General features: G+C 37.6%; 1 protein-coding gene across 1 annotated transcript; it reads left to right on the plus strand.

Moving 5' to 3' along the window:
- The first annotated feature begins 16,537 nt into the window (after positions 1–16,537).
- On the plus strand, positions 16,538–18,018 carry LOC128564028 (tubulin polymerization-promoting protein family member 2-like). Its single transcript, XM_053559612.1, is given in 3 exon segments — positions 16,538–16,710; positions 16,960–17,125; positions 17,836–18,018. Coding segments are annotated over 3 exon segments (522 nt in total).
- The last annotated feature ends 2,174 nt before the right edge of the window (positions 18,019–20,192 follow it).

Consider the following 20,192-nt stretch of genomic DNA (forward strand, 5'->3'; position numbering starts at 1 on the left):
TAATGCAGCTGTTTTATTTCATCCCACTTTTCAGTCATTGCCCCAGTTTAAGCCAGTGCTGGATGATCTTCATGCAGTTTGGTGGGTTGTTTCCCAGGCTGCTGTTGAAAGCTCTGGTTAAGGGTTAGGCAAGACTCTCTTCACAGAGGCTGGCATTGTAGGGGATTACTTTGCTTGGGCCTTCCCTCAGAGGTGACAGTGGTAGCATCATGAGTGTTATGCTATGGATGTTTGCTGCAACCTGGTCTATATGTGATGGTGACTTGAGACTAACAGGTCCCAGGAGTAGCATTAGACCTCTAGAGTTGTTCCTGCCAGGTGGCTATGGGAGCCTTGAGGGCATGGCAGCAGGGCTCAACAGCAGTGGGGAGCCTGCTCCAGGGATCTGATGACAGGACTGGATCATTGGATCCTGCAGCCCTGGAGCCTCAGAGGTGGTGGCTCAGGACTTGGGGGACGTGCTGGAGGCTTGGAATTGGAACCACAGGCCAGGTGTCAGTGGTGTAGACTCATGGGCAGAACCTCAGGACCCTGAGCAATGTTTTTAGCATTTCTTTAGGAAAAATTTAGTAACAAATGGGAATAGCTTAATATAGTTTGTCAGATATAGAATTCTGTATTGACATTTTTTTTCTTTCAGTACTTTGAATGCATCATTCCACTGCCTTCTGACCTCTATGGTCAGAAGGTTTGTGGTAAAAAATGTGCTTTTATCGTATAGAAGATCTCTTGTAAGCATTTAGTTGCCTTTTCTTGTCTCCTTTAAAATACTGTCTTTGTTGTTGTGTTCTGTTCTCATGTGTCTCAGTGTAGATTTCTTTTAGCTCACTGAACTTCTCAAAGGTGTAGATTACTATTTTTCTTCAAATTCTGGAAGTTTGGAGCCATAGTTTTTAACAATTTTTTTGTTCCTTTCTAGAATTTCTCTCCTTCTAGGAATCCCATTATTCATAAATTATTACGCTTGATGTTATTCCACAGAATCTTTTAATTTGTCGCCATTCTTTTTCTTTCTGTTCCTCAGACTGAATAATCTCCATTGGCTTAGCTTCTGGATCATTGTTTATTTTGTGTTTATACTCAAATTTTCTGTTGAATCCCTCTAGCAAATTTTTCACTTTATCATAAACTTCAACTCCAGAATTTCTGCTTTATGCCTTTTTAAAAATTTCTATCTACTTATTGACAGTCTGTATTTGGTAACATGGTTTTCTAGTGGTTCCTTTAGTTATTAGAGCATAGTTTCAAACAACCATTTGGACATATTTAAAATTTGTGATTTAAAGTCATTGTGTAGTAAGTCCAATAGATGGGCTCACTCTGAGACAGTTTCTAATTTTTCATAGCAACAACCTCTACCACTATGTTGTTTGTTTATCTACATGTACCTATGGACCATATTTTTTAACATCTCATACTTTGTACTGAAAATTGGACATTTTGAATATTACAGTGGGAAACCCTGAAAACAGATTTCTGATCCTTTCAGTTTGTTTTTCTTCTGCTTGTCATAGTTGTTATTGTATGATATATTTATTTACTGACTTTTCTGGACTAATTTTATGAAGTATGTCTTCTTTGACTAAAATCTCTATTTTGTTAGCTTAGTAGTTAGCTAGTAATTGGACAGAGATTACCTTAAACATCTAGAAACAAAAAATATTTTCCATATCCATAGTTTTTGCAGATGGACTCTGTGTGTGAGTTGGGGCACACCTTCAACATTCAGCTAAGCAATTGACAGCTCTGCCTTAGACTTCACTTCTTAACTTTCACAGAGCATAAAGGTCAGCCAGAGGTAGGAGCTTAAGGCTTTCTTGGGTTTTTCCTGAGCAGGAACACAGCCCTGGGAGTGCACATGGACTTCTAGATTCCCAGGAGTAGATCAGAACTTTTCAACTCTTTACTCCCCAGTGTATCTCATTTCCCAACTCTTTCTCTCCATGTTTTGGTTAGTCCATTACTTGTCCAACTGTGACTCAATAACATAGACCACAGCAATTAATAAATCTCCATATATATACACATATATGCACACATATATACACACATATACATACAATGTGTGTGTGTGTATATATATATATATTTTTTTTTTTGAAAAATTCCCTTTGAGTAGCCATCTAAATGTTAAGGAAATTCTGAGTTAGGTGAGATAAAGAATATTTCTTCAAGCTGATTCTCTATGGACCCACAAGACAGATCAAAATAAATAATTATAATCCTTTGTAAATGAAAATCCATTCTGTTCCCTCTGATATCAGCACCTGTGCCAGTAATGCAGGCTGTTTTTCTCAAGCCCACCATTGAGCTAGAGAATGGGAATAGGACCATAATAAACTAAAATATCATAAATCTTTCTGTTGTAAGAGTCAGCTGCTTTTGCTTAAGATAGTTTTATCTTGGTTGCTAAAGGTTTTTGCTTAGCACTTGATTCTGAAATTTTTTGCCAGATTGTTTTATTGCTTTTAGGAAGGGATAAACTTTTGGAGTTTTTTTACTCCATCATTCTCAGTGACATCACTATTCAAAAACTTTTTATAGCTTTTATTGCTTGTTCATTATCTATTGATTAAGTGTGGAGTCAAAATAGCAAAGATGTAGTTTTCCTCTTGGGATAACTGTGTTAAGAAAATAATCTCTTCTTAAAGTATTTTTTAGAAAATAACTTAAAAATAGTGAACTAGATTTTTTTCCAGATTTTTCAGTTCTACAAATAAAACAAATAAAAGTTTTCCATTTATTTTCAGTTCTACAAATAAAAACAAAAGAGACACAGAACTAAACAGTGAGATTTGGCTATAGTAAAAATAAATATACTCTCCAATTTTACACAACCTGATATACAGATACAAGAAAATTATAGATAACTAGGCACTGTCCACTATCTTATTTTCTTTTATCATTCAAATAATGATTTAAAAATCAAAGAATAAACAAATAAAGAACTCATTGTTAATTCATAATGTTCTAATACAGGAATTCTGTGTCATGCCTTTTTGGATGAGACTTACAGACTCAGACTCAAAAATTGTAATAAGAGTGGAAAAAATATGAAAGCAATCTATGGCACAAGAGAAAAAGAAGATGTGATGCAGTCAAATTGTCAAAAACAATGTAGAAAACTTGCACTTTTGCCAATCCCCTCCTTCAATCTTTCATTCTCATGTTTTTTCTTCTTCTACCAGTCATGCTGATATGTTATACATCACTAATACTCTAGTAGGAATGATTTCAGAGCTCCCTAGTCTGAATGAGACTATTGGTAGCTATTTCCCAGGCGCTGCTAGAGCCTAACTAGCTCTTTTAACTAAACCAATGTCCTGTTTTTTCCAACACAAATTTTCATTGCAATAAATTAATTTTTTATCTACATGGGTCCAAGGGGCCTTTGTGGGTAACCCTAAAAATTTCTTTTACATATGTGCTATGTTTGTATAGAGGGAGATTTAGATAGTTTACCTGAGGCATAAGGCATTCATATAATAGACTCACAGACGAACTTTCAGATCTAGCTTATTCCTAAATCTTGGAGTTCCAAGTATGCCACCACAGATTCAGGAGCAACAAGTTCTGCTTTGCCTTATGTCAGTTTTTTGGCTATATCCTAATAACATGTAGCCTTAGTGCTTATATGAAGGCCTCTGCTGGTATGGCTGTTTGTGGGCGTGGGTGATAAGCAACCTGCAGAACACTCACCAAAGGCAGCCACTGAGTGCTCCACAGGACAGAACTCTGGGTGAGGGGAAACAAGAGAACATGCACAGATACTTTCTCCTTTCTTACTCTATAAAGTTAGTTCTAAAGGTTCTTCAAAAATTTTCATAGGGTCTACAAAGTAGTTACACACAGAAATGGCCAACTGAGGGAAGCATCAGTCTACCGTCCATTGGCTCCCCTTCTTTCTTGCTTCACTTCTCCATCTCTCATTTCTGTTTTCTGGCTTATACTTTCCAACAAAGCACATCTGCTTCAGAATTTGTGATTTCTGTGAAGCCATACATAAGGTACCCTGATTGTAAAAGGATCCATGATTTTATCTTTCATATGAAAGTGTGGGTGATTATAAATTGGTTTCATAATAGTACTGAATATATTGGATACACAACTATAGCCCAGGATGAGGGAGGGAAGAGGAGGGGGATGGGAGAGGAGGGGGGAGGTTGGATGGAGGGAAGGTAAACGGTGGGACCACATGTATGGCGCATATTGCAAGGGTACATGCCAAATTTATTAAGTGTAGAGTATAAACGTCTTAACACAATAATTAAGTGAGGTGAAGGCTATGTTAACCAGTTTTATGTAAGCATTCCAAATTGTATGTAAAATCAGCACATTATACCCCATAAATGCATTAATGTATACATGATTTATGCATTTATGACTTAATAAAAAAATAAAATTTATTTGTGTTATTATAGGGTCCTTTGCTCTTTGACGATCAGCTTCATTAGAATGTTGAATTTATTTAAAAAGAAATTTTAAAATCATGTGACAGCTTACTGGTATGTAAAATATAAAATGTCTTAAGCCAAAATCTTCATGGTAATTACTAATTATAAGATGTGTGAAGGTTTATTTTCACTGTACTCATACTGCTTTCAAGTATGAAAAGAAAGGCTTAGAGTTTTAACAATGTATAACTGTATTTATGAATAACAAAGCAAAATAGGTTGGGTTTTTTGGTTGTTGCTGTTTTGTCATTTTCCACTGTTGATGTTTTTCATCTTTGTAAATTCTACAGATTATCTGACTGTAAAATATGTAACTTGCAGGGTTTAAGCCTGGGAACTTATTTCCCATTTGCAAAGCAATGGTCTGTGTCATTAGCCCTGAATACAATTTTTATTATAAGGAAATTTTAATGTATCTCAATAATTGAAGTAATTGTGCTGCAGAGAGAAAGGTCTTGGCTTTCTTTCCTTTTGGCAGCTTTAAAGTCTATTTTTCACAAGGAAACTGAAAAGTACATTTAAAAGTAAATAATATCCCCTTTTTTGAAAGGGATATGTTAACTTGCTAAAAAAAAATAAGAAAAAAAGGATCCATGAATAATAGAGTGAAAAATTACATTAGTATAAATTAGAGGCTTATAATAAGATGTAAACAACAAATAAATAAAAACATAGGTACTACCCCCATTTGGTTAGCTTGTTATAAATGGACAAGTGTCGTGTAGGATTTAACCATATACTTAACCCTTTATCCCATCTGATCAAAGAATTGTCACTCAAGAATGTGGTGTGGTACCTTTGATGTGCATGTCTCTGGTCCAGTGATTTTTATTAGATAGTGGAAAGGAAAGGTTCTGTATGGAAATTATAATTTTGGCTGGGACATTCAACAGACTAAGGTATTTAGCTTGAAGATAAGAACAAATGAGTTCTCAGTCCTGCAGGTACAGAGCACACTATTAAGCTTCCTAATAGGAAGATAAAAAGTCTTTGGTTATAAAATTTCCAGAAGAAGCCATCGTGAAACAATCATGAACAAAATTCCATCACCAGTAAGCTCAGAACTGAAAACTTTGCTCAATGTGTCAAGAAAGAATACGATGTAGGCTCTTTCTGATAGGCGCTATCACATTTTATTCACACAGCGCCACATGTTCACACTGACTTATCTAAAATCCGTGCACTTTAACGCTTTGGCCAGCTCTCCCTGAAGATCACACATGCTTCATTCATAGGCTGAATGCTCCATATGCGTTTTATAGGAGTCCAATGCAAGAACTAGCTAAACTGTCTTCTTCGCAATGAAAGCTCTGTCACTCCGTATCATGATTGGTCCTACTTTGGCTAAGCTTAGACACTTTGTTTTTCATTGCTAGAGGAGAATGTTGAGAAAGTTATTGAGTGACAGCTATGGTATCAAAAGATACCACTTGGCATCCTTAATTTGTCCAAATCATGCTCCATTCTTGAATTTTAAATGTTGATGTCCTGTTCCCACCCCCCCCCCTTGCTGGTTTAATGTTCTGAATTACAAACAGTTGACTTAAAATAGAAAGGAAAAATTATCAGAAAGCTTATGTGTCTTTGGTAATATAACCAGGGCTGGCCAAATATGAAGGTAAAATTAAATAACTTTTTATGGTTTGATGTCTCATGAACTAAAAAGGCTGGCTTCCAAATATCTTTCTTAGAAAAAAATAAGTACCTGAATTTTCACTGTTACCTATGTCTTTAGCAATGAATTTAGAGTCAGAAGATGTACTATTTGAGTAATGTCAATGCACTAGGTCACTGCGTGGCTCTAAGAGGTGACATAATCTTTCAGCCCTATTTTCAGCACCCATAAAATATGGATAATAACACCTGCATGACTACTTTACAGAGCTATTAGGAAATAAAGGCAAAATAGTATTGCAATATGTAAAATATATGCAAAGATAATGTGTTATTCTTATCATTAGTAATTTCTATTACTCATAGCTTATATTTATATAATATCAGTAATTCGTATCATAAGGTCGATTTAATGGATCTCAAAGTATATTTCAATAGCATATACCCCAGGATTTCCAAGGCAAGCTGGAAACAAGGGGAAATAGAGTGGAAAAGCTGCAGAAAAAACAGGAGTGAAATTCTAAAGGTAAATTTGCGTACTTTTTAATAAAGCTAAGATTCAATTTTGATATGAATATTTTGGCCTGTTCCTTCCTAATCTGTGGGGATAGCTGGTGGTAAACTGAGTAGGCTGACACTGGTGTTACCCAAAGGCAGAGCATCTATGCCACTAGGGGACACGGTATCTTAAAACCATTTGTCTCCCACCCTCAGGGACCTGAGGGGATGAGAGACGCAGCCCCATTTTGGTACCTCATTTTTCTGTGAAGGAATAGTAATTTTCTATCCTTTAAGAACTAGTTCTGCATTTAAGTATGTTTTGTTCCCTATATTCACAAAGGATGATGGAAATGATGATGTCAAATGAATTTTTAAAAGGAAAGATTTCCTTGGTCCATTTTCTCCAGTGATTTGTACTCACCCTCTCTTCGGCAAAGCTGTATAAAATTTTGTATGTCTCTTGTAATATGCATCACATTCTGATATTATTATTTTATTTAGCTGTTATATTGCCTTCATATCACTTAAATTTAAAAAATTCTGAGGATAGAATGTCCTACTGATGTTTGTATTGTCTATAGATAATTGTAGCACAAAGCCCTCTAAGAGTTGATGATTAATGAGGAGAGAAATACACGAATAAAAGCTACAGCATCTTTGATGTACATTATTCTGGTATGGCAATATTTTTCCTGGCAATAAATTGAGACTATATGCATTTGTGATTTGAGTAAAAATTTAAAAACAAGTTTCTACTTTATAGTCAATCCAGTTTGCTTTTTAAAAAAGAAGTGTTTCCCTTCTATAATTTCAAAATAAAAATGCTAAGACTTGATTGTAAACATGAGTAAGTCTAAATATTAAGCCAAGTGTAAGCTAAGAGAATCCTAGCAGAACTCCTATTTTTTAAATAAAAAGTTTTTTAAAGGAATAAAATCTGAAATATTTATGTCAAAATTTAAAAATGATCTTAAATTTCTGACACATAAAGCATGGACATACCTTAAGGCACTTCCAACAAAGAGAGGACAGTACTCCAATAATGCAGGTTTTTTTTTTTTTGTTTGTTTGTTTTTTTCATAAATTCCCCTGTAGAGGAAAAAGACTATGGCTTAGGTAAAGTGAAGTAGAAAAAGTCTATAGCAAAGATGTGATATTTCCACTTGAGAAAGAGAATCTGTAGTGAAACCATTAGCCTACAGATAAAATTTCTGTGAGAGAGCTATTTTGCAGAAATGGAGAGGCCTCATGCTGTGCTTAGCACAATGGCACTACTAGTTGGGGAGCCAGTGGATGAATGTAAAGTACACAATGCCCTACTGTGTAATTAAAGAAGATGTTAGAACGATTGAGAAACTCCATACTGTGTCCACAAAGAATGCAAATACTTTTAGGGAGATGTGATAGAGTTATACAACTAGTCACTGGGTTTTTGAAGTAAATTAAAGGGTACCTGTTAATCTTTAGAGGTAGATGACACCTATTTTTTTTTTTCAGACTAAAAGTGCTGATTGATTGATTGTTGCTTAATCTGTTTTTGATATTACCTTGTTTTCTTTTACTTTCCAAAAGCTGTATAAGTTTGCGGATAAAAACAGTTTCTGAAGAAAGAGATATGGTTATGGTGTTGAAGAATAAAGTATCTTAAAGATTTAAATAATTCAAACAAAATTATATTAGTAAATTAAAAGAAAGAACTTTGAACAAACTACATGGCAAAACAAAACTTTGGAATACTAATCTAAGGTATTGGGCCATCTTGCAAAATCAGTGTACTTTGTAGTTTTTCTCCTTTTCTCTTTTAAGGGTTAATGGAATTTATTCTATGAGCTTCCTTTAGACCCTAGAGAGAAGAAGGTATAAACTATATTGAGGTTTGTAGTGAATCAAAAATGTTACTGAAGATGGGATTTCTTTCCATCTTCATTCCTTCTTTTAGAACCATGCTTCTTAATTCTCATAGTGCATAAAAATCATCTGGCAAGTTTTTGAAAAACAAGTTGCCCAGCCTCAATGACATCGCCCCAACTTAAACTTCTGCCTCAAGTTCTCTGAATAGGAATTCTATTTACACTTCCCACCTGCCAACCCTGGTTAGCAACCTCAATTCTCAACCAAATTTGAGAATCACTTCTTAAAATTCTTTCCTATCCTACATCAGACATCATCAGACACAATTATTTTTCCAATTCTGCTCTGATGTCGGAAGAAGTCTGACACGTTTTTTGTTGCATTTTACACAAGCCCTCACCTTGCTTATGAATTACATAAAATGAGAATACATTTAACAGGAACAATTATAGCTTCTAGGAAAGATTTTCCAAATTATCTGAAAAAGAAGAAACTTCAGGAATATGAATTATGTGACAGTCTATGTGATATGAAAATGATGTGCCTCCCTTTTCGGGACAAGAAGTTAGTGACAATGCTGAGTAAATTCTTTGACCCGCGATACAGTTGCCTACTGGTTATAGGGGAAAAAAGCCTGTTCAATTTGAAATACCAACAGTCATTTTAGAATACACAAAGTTTATGGGAAGAGTTGTCAGAACTGGTCAGTACTATGGATTTTATGGATTTATAAGCAGGCCCAGCAAATGGTGGAAAAAATTATTCTTTCTGTTGATGGAAGTTGCAGTTGTGAACAGTTATATCCTTTATTCATTAGCTAAGAAAAAGAGAAGAGACAAATTCTAGACATGTCTTTCTTATAGGAGAAATCTCATCACTGAGCTTGTGAGCAATGTGAGGAACAGAAATTCAAGAAAGAGGGGAAGACAACATGTTCTGACACTGAGCAAAGGCTGAATGGGAAGATGCATTTTATAATGCAAAATGAAAAAAAAATTAACAAAGGATTGCATAGTTTGCAGCAGAAGAAATGAGAAAGGTGGACAGAGAAGGACCATTTTCTACTGTGAGACATGCAAGAGGAAGCCTGACTTCATCCTGGAGATGGCTTCAAGAACTATCACACTCAAAAAATGTACAAACACAAATAAACAAAAACAATTTAATTATTTTATATAATGTAAAATAGATAATAAAATCATCAGGTGAGTACATATTTGTTTTTCTCTTTTAAATCTATAGTATGCTTACAAGTAGTTCATGAATCTCTTTCCTGTCCAAAATAAATAAGAGGTGAGAAGTATGCAGGTGGTAGAAAAACTGGTTTAGAAATTTTAAGTGCCTGAGATTTTTGTTGGAGTAAAACATATACTTATCAGTTAAGATTTTGATAACTGTTCTCTGTCCTGCCTTGATAACTTATAGAATATGCCGTTTTATTGCTCAGATTCACCAAAACTTATTTCCTGAAGTATAAGAGTAAACATGCATGAATTGGAATTCTTCCTTTTTTACTAGTGAACTAGAACTACCAAAAAAAGATTGTTCTTTAAACAAGAAAATGTATCCAAGGCAACCTGGCATAGAAAGAGTCAAAGGGGGGAGGGTGGAGCAAGATGGCAGACCGGTAGGATTGTTAGGCTGAGCTTTCCTAGTACCACTGGGGAAAAAGAGAGAAGCCAGAGTCGTAGCTCAGAGAGCACAGCAAGGTGGTGGTGAACTGGATACAGGGTGTGATCCAGAGAAGTAGAAATCTGACTCATTAGGCAAGTGATTGTGAGCCACTGGGATTGTCTGGCACCCCCTACAGAGGTCCAGGATGGGAGGAAGCCTTTTCGGAGATTTTGGTTTTGGCAAGAAGTTGCAAATTGAGTGGAAAGCTTAGAAGAGTGAGTACACTCAAACAGTATACAGCAACCAGATTTGAATGCTGGTTGGAGTGGATTTGCTATTGGTTGGTGGCTAGCCAGGCAGCCATACTGGGCAGGTCTTCACAGCCAGGGGGCTGCCGTTGTGGGAAGGTCTGAGAAAGTCTTAGCAGGGGCCTAAAGATAGTTATCTTAATTCTGCCTGCCACTATGAGAACTCCACTTTTGGGACAGGATGAAGAACTCCCACTAGGGAACTAGTGTCAGGAGCCACTGTTAGACCTGCTCCTGAAGAATTCTGGAGAGTTTTAAGATGCCAACTGGTAGGGTCTGAATGCTAAGGAAACAATCAGGTGATCACCTAGAACAACTAAGTTAGGAATAAGGACCATAGAGGTTGCCAGCTGTGTGTCCATTTCATAAAAAGCCACAGTACCACCTAGTGTCCCAGTGACATATTGCAACATATATATTCCTATTAAAGTTGGTCCCTTCATATATATATATATATATTTATGTGCACATATATATGAAAATATTTTAAGTGTTTATTTATTTTTATAGTTTAAAATTTTTCTCACTCTTGTTTTCTATGTTGCTCAGGTTGCTGCTGTTTTTGGCTATTTGAGCTTTTCTTCTTTTTTTTGTGTGTGTGTTTTGTTTTTGCTAATTTGTTTGGTTCATCCTCTTCTTTGTTTTTTTTTTTTTTTTTGAGACAGAGTCTCACAGCTCACAGCAACCTCAAACTCTTGGGCTTAAGTGATTCTCTTGCCTCAGCCCCCCAAGTAGCTTGGACTATAAGCTCCCATCACAATGCCTACTAATTTTTTGTTGCTATTGTTGCAGATGTCATTGTTGTTTAGCAGGTGCTGGCTGGGTTCAAACCCGCCAGCCTCAGTGTATGTGGCTGGTGTCCTAACCACTGACGTACAGGCACTGAGTCTGGTTGGTTTTATTCTTAACTTCCATTTTTCCTTTCATCAAAAGCAAAGACTCCTGTATTTTTAGTCATGGTATTTTAGCCTCATTTATTCTGTCTCTCCTCTTTATCCTCACTTTTAATAGAGACTCTTATAATTTCCTCATCTTTCCCACATAAATTGCTCATGCAACAGCTAAGATATAACTTTTATTTATTATTTTTTTTTGTTTTCTTCTTTCTTCCCTTTTTTCTTTTCCCTCTCTTCTTTATTTGATACACCTGTATTTTTAATTTTCTTTCTCTAATTTTATTTTATTATTTTATTATTTCCTTTTGCATCATTTCTTTAATCACTGAGTGCTGGGGTAACATGATTGTGGCTGGTGATTAGGTCACAGCAGTAGACTGGCTCAAGGAGGCCAAGAGATCATGATCCAGGGAATCCTTCTAACTTTGGCACTAGGAAGACGGTATTGACAAGTTGACCCTGTAAAATTATTTATTTATTTATGTTTATTTTTTCCTTTTTATTGTTTTGTTTTTCTCTTTTCTTTCTGCTCCAATTTTTGGCAGAAGAAGAGTTTGGCTTTGCTTATGATTGTAAGGAGCTCCTGATCTCAAGGAACCTACCCAGCCTAGCCTCTCAAAATCCTTGAATTACAGGCATGGGTTTACATCATGCCAATCAATACCATTTCTTCTATCACTCTCATTTTCTGTCCACATTCTCTCCTGTTCTTCAATTCTTTTCTTTTATCTCCTTTCCTTTTTTTTTTCTTTCCTTAATTTTTCTTCTTTCTTTTCCTCTTGTTTCTCCTTGTCTGCTCTTTACTCTTCTCTTTCTTTTGGCCATAGAACAAGAGGCCACCTCAAGACCTAAGCTCTGAGAAAAGTTATTTGAAGCAAAAGAGGAAGCAAGAAGGAAAAAAGAGGACAAGGAGGAACAAGAAGAAAGAATACACACTTTATGGGGCAAGATATGATTGCAAGAGGGACTTTGCCTAACAATTGCAATCAGTGTAACCTGGCTTATTGTACCCTCAATGAATCCCCAACAATAAAAAAAAAAAAAAGAATACATGATGGGGAACCAACAGAAAAATTTAGATAACATGAAAAAACAAGACAGAGGAACTCCCCCAGGGGACCACGAGGCAGAAGACTTACCTATAAACAATAAATGGACTTGACAGAAAGGAATTTAAATTATAGATGATAAAGACAATGCAGGGAATGGACAAGAAAATAGAAAGACAAAATCAAAAGTTAGAGGAGAGATATGTAGAATATAGAAAGGATATGGAAGAGCTTAAGAAAATGAAGGAGAGGGCAGTGCCTGTGGCTCAGTGGGTATGGCACTGGCCCCATATACCAAAGGTGGTGGGTTTGAACCCAGCCCCAGCCAAACTGCAACAAAAAATAGCCAGGCATTGTGGCGGATGCCTGTAGTCCCTGCTACTTGGGTGGCTGAGTTAAGAGAATCATCTAAGCCCAGGAGGGAGGGGCTTAGATGGAGGTTGCTGTGAGCTGTGATGCCATGACATTGTACTGAGGGCAATAAAGTGAGACTCTGTCAAAAACAACAAACAAACAAACAAAAAAAGAAAGAAAGAAAAATAACAAAAAAGAAAATGAAGGAGACAATTAGGGAATGTGAAGATGCAACAGAAAGCATCAAAAATAAGTTAGACCATGGACAAGAAAGAATCTCAGAGACAGAGGATAAAGTTTTCAAGTTAACCCAGATAGTCAAAGAGGCAGAAAAGAAGAGAGAGAAAACATAATAGTGGCTTACAGAACTATAAGACTCAATGAAGTGTGCAAACTTACAAATGATAGGGATAGCTGAAGGGGAAGAAGATTGTCCCAAAAGAATGGAAGTGTTACTAGAGACTTTCCAAGTTTTACTGAAGGTCCCAACATACTCCTTTTAGATTGATATTAAACCCTAGATCATCTCAATTCAAACAGTGCTTCTCTAAGAAACATTGTAATGAACCAGTCCAAAGTCAAGATGAAAGAAAAAAATCCTGCAAACAGCCAGGAGTAAGCACCAACTGACGAGGCAGAGCCATGAGGATGACAGCAGACTTTTCAACTGAAACTTTCCAAGCCAGAAGAGAATGGTCACCTACCTTCAACATTTTAAAGAGAACAATTTTCAGTTCTGAAATCTATATTCTGCTAAACAAAGCTTCAAAATTGATGGAAAAATCAAATCTTTTGTGGATATGCAAGCACTGAGGAAATTTGCCACAATAAGACCAGCTCTACAGGAAATAGACCTATTCTCAACACTGACCATCACAATGGACCCCCAGCAAATTAAACACTCAGAAGCTAAAGGTCAAAACAGCTTCCACAATGGTGCAAAGGATAATACTTCAAAATGGATTTTCACAAAAGAAGATGAATAGAATTCCACCACACTTATCAGTTCTCCCCCAAAACACATGCCATCCATATGCTATCTCCAGGAGGCACATCTAACTTTGAAGGACAAATCAAGACTCAGGGTTAAGGGATGGAAAACAGTATTTCAAGCAAATGGAAATCAGCAGAAAGGAGGAGTTGCAATCTTATTTTCAGATACAGGTGGATTTAAAGCAATACTTTATACTGGTCAAGAGAACAATAAACAATACATTAAGAAGACATTTCAACTTTATTTATGCACCCAAATAAATGTTCCCAGATTTATGAAACAGACCTTGATGAGTCTGAGCAATATGATATCCCATAATGCCCAGGGACTTTACCACCCCTCTGACAGAACAGGATAAATCCTCTAAACAGAAACTAAACAATGATTATAAAGGACTTAAATGTAACTCTAGAACAAATGGAATTAATAGACATATATAGAACACACCATCCCAAAGCTAAGGAATATACATTTTTCTCATCAGCCCATGGTGCATACTCCCAAATGGATCACATCTTAGGATACAAATCAAACATAAGCAAAATTGAAAGAATAGAAATTATACTTTATATCTTCTGAGACCACAAGGAAATAAAGGTAGAACTCAACTCCAACAAAAATGTTCACCCCCACACAAAGGCATGTAAACTAAACAACCTTGTGCTGAATGATAGTTGGGTTCAGGAAGAAATAAAAGAGGAAATCATTAAATTACTCAAACATAACAATGAAGACACAAGTTACCAAAAAGTATCCAATGTACTCATCCCTACTATGAAACTAATTTATGGCTTTCATATGAAAGCTATAACCTAAGAATATGAGGAAGGGGGAGAAGAAGGGGAGGGAGGGGGGAGGATGGGCAGAGGGAGGGTGATTGGTGGGATTACACCTACTGTGCATCTTACAAGGGTACATGTGAAACTTAGTAAATGTAGAATATAAATGTCTTAACACAATAACTAAGAAAATGCCAGGAAGGCTCTGTTAACCCGTGTGATGAAAATATGTCAGTGGTCTATAAAACCAGTGTATGGTGCCCCATGATCGCAATAATGTACAAAGCTATGATTTAATAATAAAAAAAATAAAAATAAAACCTGTGGGATACAGCTAAAGCAGTTTTAAGAGGAAAATTTATCACATTTGATGCTTACTTTTGAAAAACAGGAAGGGAGTGCATCAACAAAGTCATCAACTGTCTTATGGCATTAGAAAAAGAAGACAACTCTAATCTCAAAGCCTCTAGAATAAAAGAAATAACCAGAATTAAATCAGAAATTAATGAAATTGAAAACAAAAGAATCATTCAGAAAATTAACAAACAAAAAGTTGTTTTTTTGAATAAATAAATGAAATTGATAAACCTTTGGCCAGATTAAATAGAAACAGGAAAGTAAAATCTCTATTAACTTCCGCAGTGGCTATGGCTCAAAGGGGTAGGGTGACGGCCCCATATGCTGGAGGTGGCAGGTTCAAACCCAGCCCTGTCCCCCCCCAAAAAAAAAATCTCTATTAACCTAAGTCAGAAATGATAAAGGGGAAATAATTCTTTGTAATAAAAACAAAGCCAGGGGTATCCCTACCAGAGTTTCAACTATACTACCAGCCCATATTGATCAAAACATGGTATTTACAAAAATAGAGACATTCATATTTGGAAATGAATAGAAAACCATGATATGAAACTAACGTCTTACAGCCACCTGATCCATGATAAACCAAACAAGAATAGACACTGGGGAAAAGAATCCCTATTCAATAAATAGTGTTGGGAGAAATGTGTAACCACATATAAAAGAATGAAACTGGACCTGCTCCTCACAGTCTTTACAAAAATTGATTCAAGATGGATAAAACATTTTAAATATAAGACATGAAACAATAAAAATTCTCAAAGTGTGGGGAAAACACTTGAATATAACAGCCTGGGGAAAGATTTTATGAAGAAGACATCTGTGGCAATCACAAGAACAAGATGATGTTATTGGGTATTAGGATGTGGGGCCTTTGGGGAATTGATTAGGTTTCATGAGGGAAGAACACTCCTGAATGGGATTAGTGTTCTTATATAAATAGGCTCAAGACAACTGGTTTATGCCCTCCAGGAATGGACACAGCAGGAAGGCATCATGTGTGGACCAGAAAGCAGCCCTCACCAGACACTGAATCTCCCAGCACCTTGACTATAGACTGGCCAATCTATAGAACTGTGAGAAATCATTTTCTTTTGTTTATAATTGCCATAGTTTGTGACTTTTTTATTGCAGCACAAATGGGCTAAAGGACATTCCCTTGGCTTGCCTCAGCTTTTGTTGTGGGGGAGAGCAGAAGACAGTTTGACCAGGAACCAGAGAATCGATAAGCTGGGCTGAAATGATGGAATTTTGATCATCTAAAAGATCAGAAGGTTGACAACTTGTTCAGTTCACTATACAAGGTAGGGAGACCATAAGCCCTCCTCCATAGGCAGAGGCTGTAACTAAGGCCAGGAATGATGTCACATAGGCATTGCTGAGGTCACAGAAGCTTGCCTAGCCTCCCCTCTGTCTCCTGATTGCCACCCAGTCTTCCCAGCCAGCTGCCTCCTGCACACACACACCAAGGCTAGGAAGGCTCAGAGACCATCCTGGCACTCTTAGATACACAAAGGTAGTGGGAAAATGGGGGATTGTTCAGTATATAGGATCTACCCCCAGCATTCCCAGTGCTAGGAAGGGGAGGCTCATGTTGTGACTGTGGTAGATGGCATGGGGGTGAGGGATATAGGGGAGGGAGCAGCAGGGACAAGGGGATTTGATTTAATATTAATCTTTACCCTCATTATTTATTGGTTCTCACTTCCCCTCCCCCTTAACTTCTTAGTCTCCTTCCACTTGCCCTTCTCCACCTCTAACTGACCATGGCATCTGAAGCAGAGAAAACATTCAAGAAGTTTGCTACCTTTGAAGACTCCTCAAGCAATGGCACTGAAATGAACAACAAGAACTTCTCCAAGCTGTGCAAAGACTGTGGCATCATGGATGGCAAGATGGTCACCTCCACAGATGTGGACGCTGCGTTCAACAAAGTCAAGTGAGGAATCACAGACACAAGGGTAGGGGTGAGGAGGACCGGCAAGGTAGCTAGCTATGGGAGGGTCATGTGCTTTACCGCAGAACAATGCAGGGGGGCCTACCAAGTACTTACAGGATGTCTGGCACTGTGTTGTTCTCCGAGACACACAGTGATAGGAAAAAAGAGGCCAAACCTAAGTAAGGGTAGGGTCTTGGAAGGTAATGAGTTCATGCTATAAAGTTCCTGGATTTTTGTCTGATTGACCAGGGGCAAGAATGGGGGAACCATCACATTTCAGCAGTTCACAGAAGCAATGAAGGAACTGGCCCAGAAGCGGTTCAAGGAAAAGAGCCCAGACGAAAGCCTGAAGGACATTTATAAACTCATGGAGGGCAAGGATCCAGCCACCACTGGTGCTTAACTGTGAGTGATAGTTTTCACCTCTCCCCCTGGACTCTATTTCCATAGATGTCTACTGTTCCAATCCCCTCCTGCCCACCAGGGTCCCTAACTCTGCCAACAGTTGTGACCATAGGGGGAAATACCATGTGGTCCTCTGTTAGTGCTGAAACAGACCGTAGAAATCTAGTCATTTCAGAGGTAAGAAAGCTATGGCCCAGAGAGGAGAAGTGACCTGTACAAAGTCCATAGCCATTTTAATAGTAGATTTAGACTTACTTCCATGTCTCCAATATCTGAGCCAGACAACTAGGAGTTGGTGGCTTTTGGAGAACATTAGTGTAGAGGACTTAGTACCTGATCCCCACACGTCTTCCTATTCTCATTTAAGGTTTAAATCAGGCCTCCTGTCTCTCACCTACCCTCTTCCTTTATTGTCCCCTCTGTGCTAAAAGCTCTTTCTTCTCTCTTTTTGGGTCTAGGAACAAGGTCTTCTCACAGCAGCCTGGTCAGAATAACTCCTTTGAAAATAGAAAAATGCACTGTCTCTCTGTACTCTGGACTCCCATTCCCTTGTGAGTGGATGTCTGTGGCTAGAGCACCTTCCCATAGTTGCATCTGTGCCCTAAGAGAAGTAGCCTCATGCCCAAGGCAGAGTAAGAGCTCCAAGGACTTGTTCCAAGTATCTCAAGGCTATCTTTGGGGAGGGGGAAGAAGGAGCTCAAATCCATTATTTTGCTGTAGAAAGCAACAACAGTGGGTGTAGTGGACCATCTGACTGACATCAGCAAGTACACCGGCAGCCACAAGAAGCACTTTGATGAGAGTGGCAAGGGCAAGGACATCTCAGGATGGGAAGAGATAACTGTTAACTCAGGCTGTGTGAGTGGCTACAAGGGTTCTGGCACCTACGACCAAAAGAATTAGATAGAAGCCTCGTCTTAGCCTTGTAGCCTCCTGACCCTATATCTGTAACACCAGGGAGTGGGGGAAAAAATAAACAACTGTGTGTGCATCCAAAAAAAAAACAAAAAAAGAGTCAAAGAATACCTTAAAGATGAAAGGTATTGGGGGACTAAGAGTGAAATGCTAAGGAGTCATAAGACCCAGGGGCAGAATCGGGGTTTCAGGGAAAGAAGATCTCAATTTGAATAGAGAAAGTCTGTGAAAAACCAGAATGGGAGCAGATGAAGAGGTCCACTAAAATTCCTTAAGTGGCTTAGGGCTGTCCCTGATTCCTTGTTTTGACCATGGGTAGAGAGGAGTATTATGTTTTGGATCTCCTTTTTGGGGGGAAGGAGGTTTAAAAGAAAGAGGACATGCTTGTGATTTTGCCTTTTTTTTTTTTTGAGACAGAATCTTACTTTGCCACCCTCTGTAGAGTACTGTCACATCATAGCTCACAGCAACCTGCAACTCTTGGGCTCAAGTGATTCTCTTGCCTTAGCCTTTCAAGTAGCTAGGACTACAGTACCTGGCTATTTTTAGAGATGGGGGTCTTGCTCTTGCTCAGGCTGGTCTCGAACCTGTGAGCTCAGGGCAATCCACCCACCTTGGCCTCCCAAAGTGCTAGAATTACAGGCATGAGCCACCACACCCGGCCCTGTGATTTTGCTTTTTGCTGATATCCTTGGTATTGCTTTGGCACAGAGTAGCCAATTAATAAATGTGTTTTGAATAAATTAGTCAATATAATGAAGGATAATTTCCAATGAACAGTAACTTAACTATCCCACCTTCATTTCATAATATTTATACTTAAAAATTAAGTTAATGACTTACCTCAACTTTCCTTAAAAGGCTGAACGTGATTTCCAGGGCTACTAGAAATCAATCAGTAGTTCTCAACTTTGCTTGTGCATAGAAAGCTTCTAAACAAACCTTGATGCTTAAGACCAACCTTCATATATTCTAAATTGGTTTGAGTGGAGCCTAAGCATTAAGATATTTAAATACCAAGTGACAGCAATTTTCCAGGTGAATCTAATACTCAGTTAGGAATTAGATTTCCACAGATGTTCTTAAAATTCATCAAATTTTTTTGCTACTTGACTTTATCACACTCTCACCAAAGTGCAATTATTCTCAGAATTCTTTGAGTTTGATCTATAAGTACATTGGTGATAAATAAGAAAACAACTTAATGATTTGCAAAAAATAATACCTATAGTTTAAACTGCTAAGTGATGCCCAGGAGTATCAGTTTATGCCCACTCCATCTTAGCAATTTTAGCTTCTCTATCCCACTCATTTCCTGATCCCCAAAAGTAAATTATTAATATCCATGTGTAAGAGTAAATTACTTTGGGAGCTTCCTTATTTATTTCCATCCTATTCGTGATATGAGCCCCACTTCACCTAAAATGAACTATTCGTTTAGTGACAGTAAACTTAATTTTGTACTAGGACCCTTGTACCTGCTAGCATTTCGATTTGATCACATTAAGGTTCAATTTTTGACACTTCCCCTTAGCTTCTGTCTATCACTAACTCTTAGCAACTTATATTGAAGGAGTAGGAATCCTTCATTCCAACTCCAGACAATTATGACTGCAGATTGATGACTAATAACCCACCTCTCCACCTTCTCTCGTAACCAGGAGGGGATCAGAAGAACATAAGAAGGACCTGTCCCGTAGAAATAAGAAAACAGCATTACACTTCACCGGCAGGGGCAATACTATGATCATAAAAACAGCATAGAACAAAGGGTGGTTATTACCCACCAAGCTCATTGTAAAGTCTTAAAATTCAAGCTAAAGTTAAGTGTATTGATGAACATTAATGAAATAAAGGGCGGCGCCTGTGGCTCAGTGGGTAAGGCGCCAGCCCCATATACCGAGGGTGGTGGGTTCAAACCCAGCCCTGGCCAAATTGCAACAACAATAAAAAAATAGCCTGGCGTCGTGGCAGGAGCCTGTAATCCCAGCTACTCGGGAGGCTGAGGCAAGGGAATCGCCTAAGCCCAAGGATTTGGAGGTTTCTGTGAGCCGTGACAGATACCACAGCTCTCTACCGAGAGACTCTGTCTCAAAAAAAAAATAAAAATAAAAATAAATTAAAATAAAATAAAATAAATGAAAATTAAACACAAATATGCA

Source organism: Nycticebus coucang, chromosome 13 (assembly GCF_027406575.1).
Source record: "Nycticebus coucang isolate mNycCou1 chromosome 13, mNycCou1.pri, whole genome shotgun sequence".
Taxonomy (NCBI): Eukaryota; Metazoa; Chordata; class Mammalia; order Primates; family Lorisidae; genus Nycticebus; species Nycticebus coucang.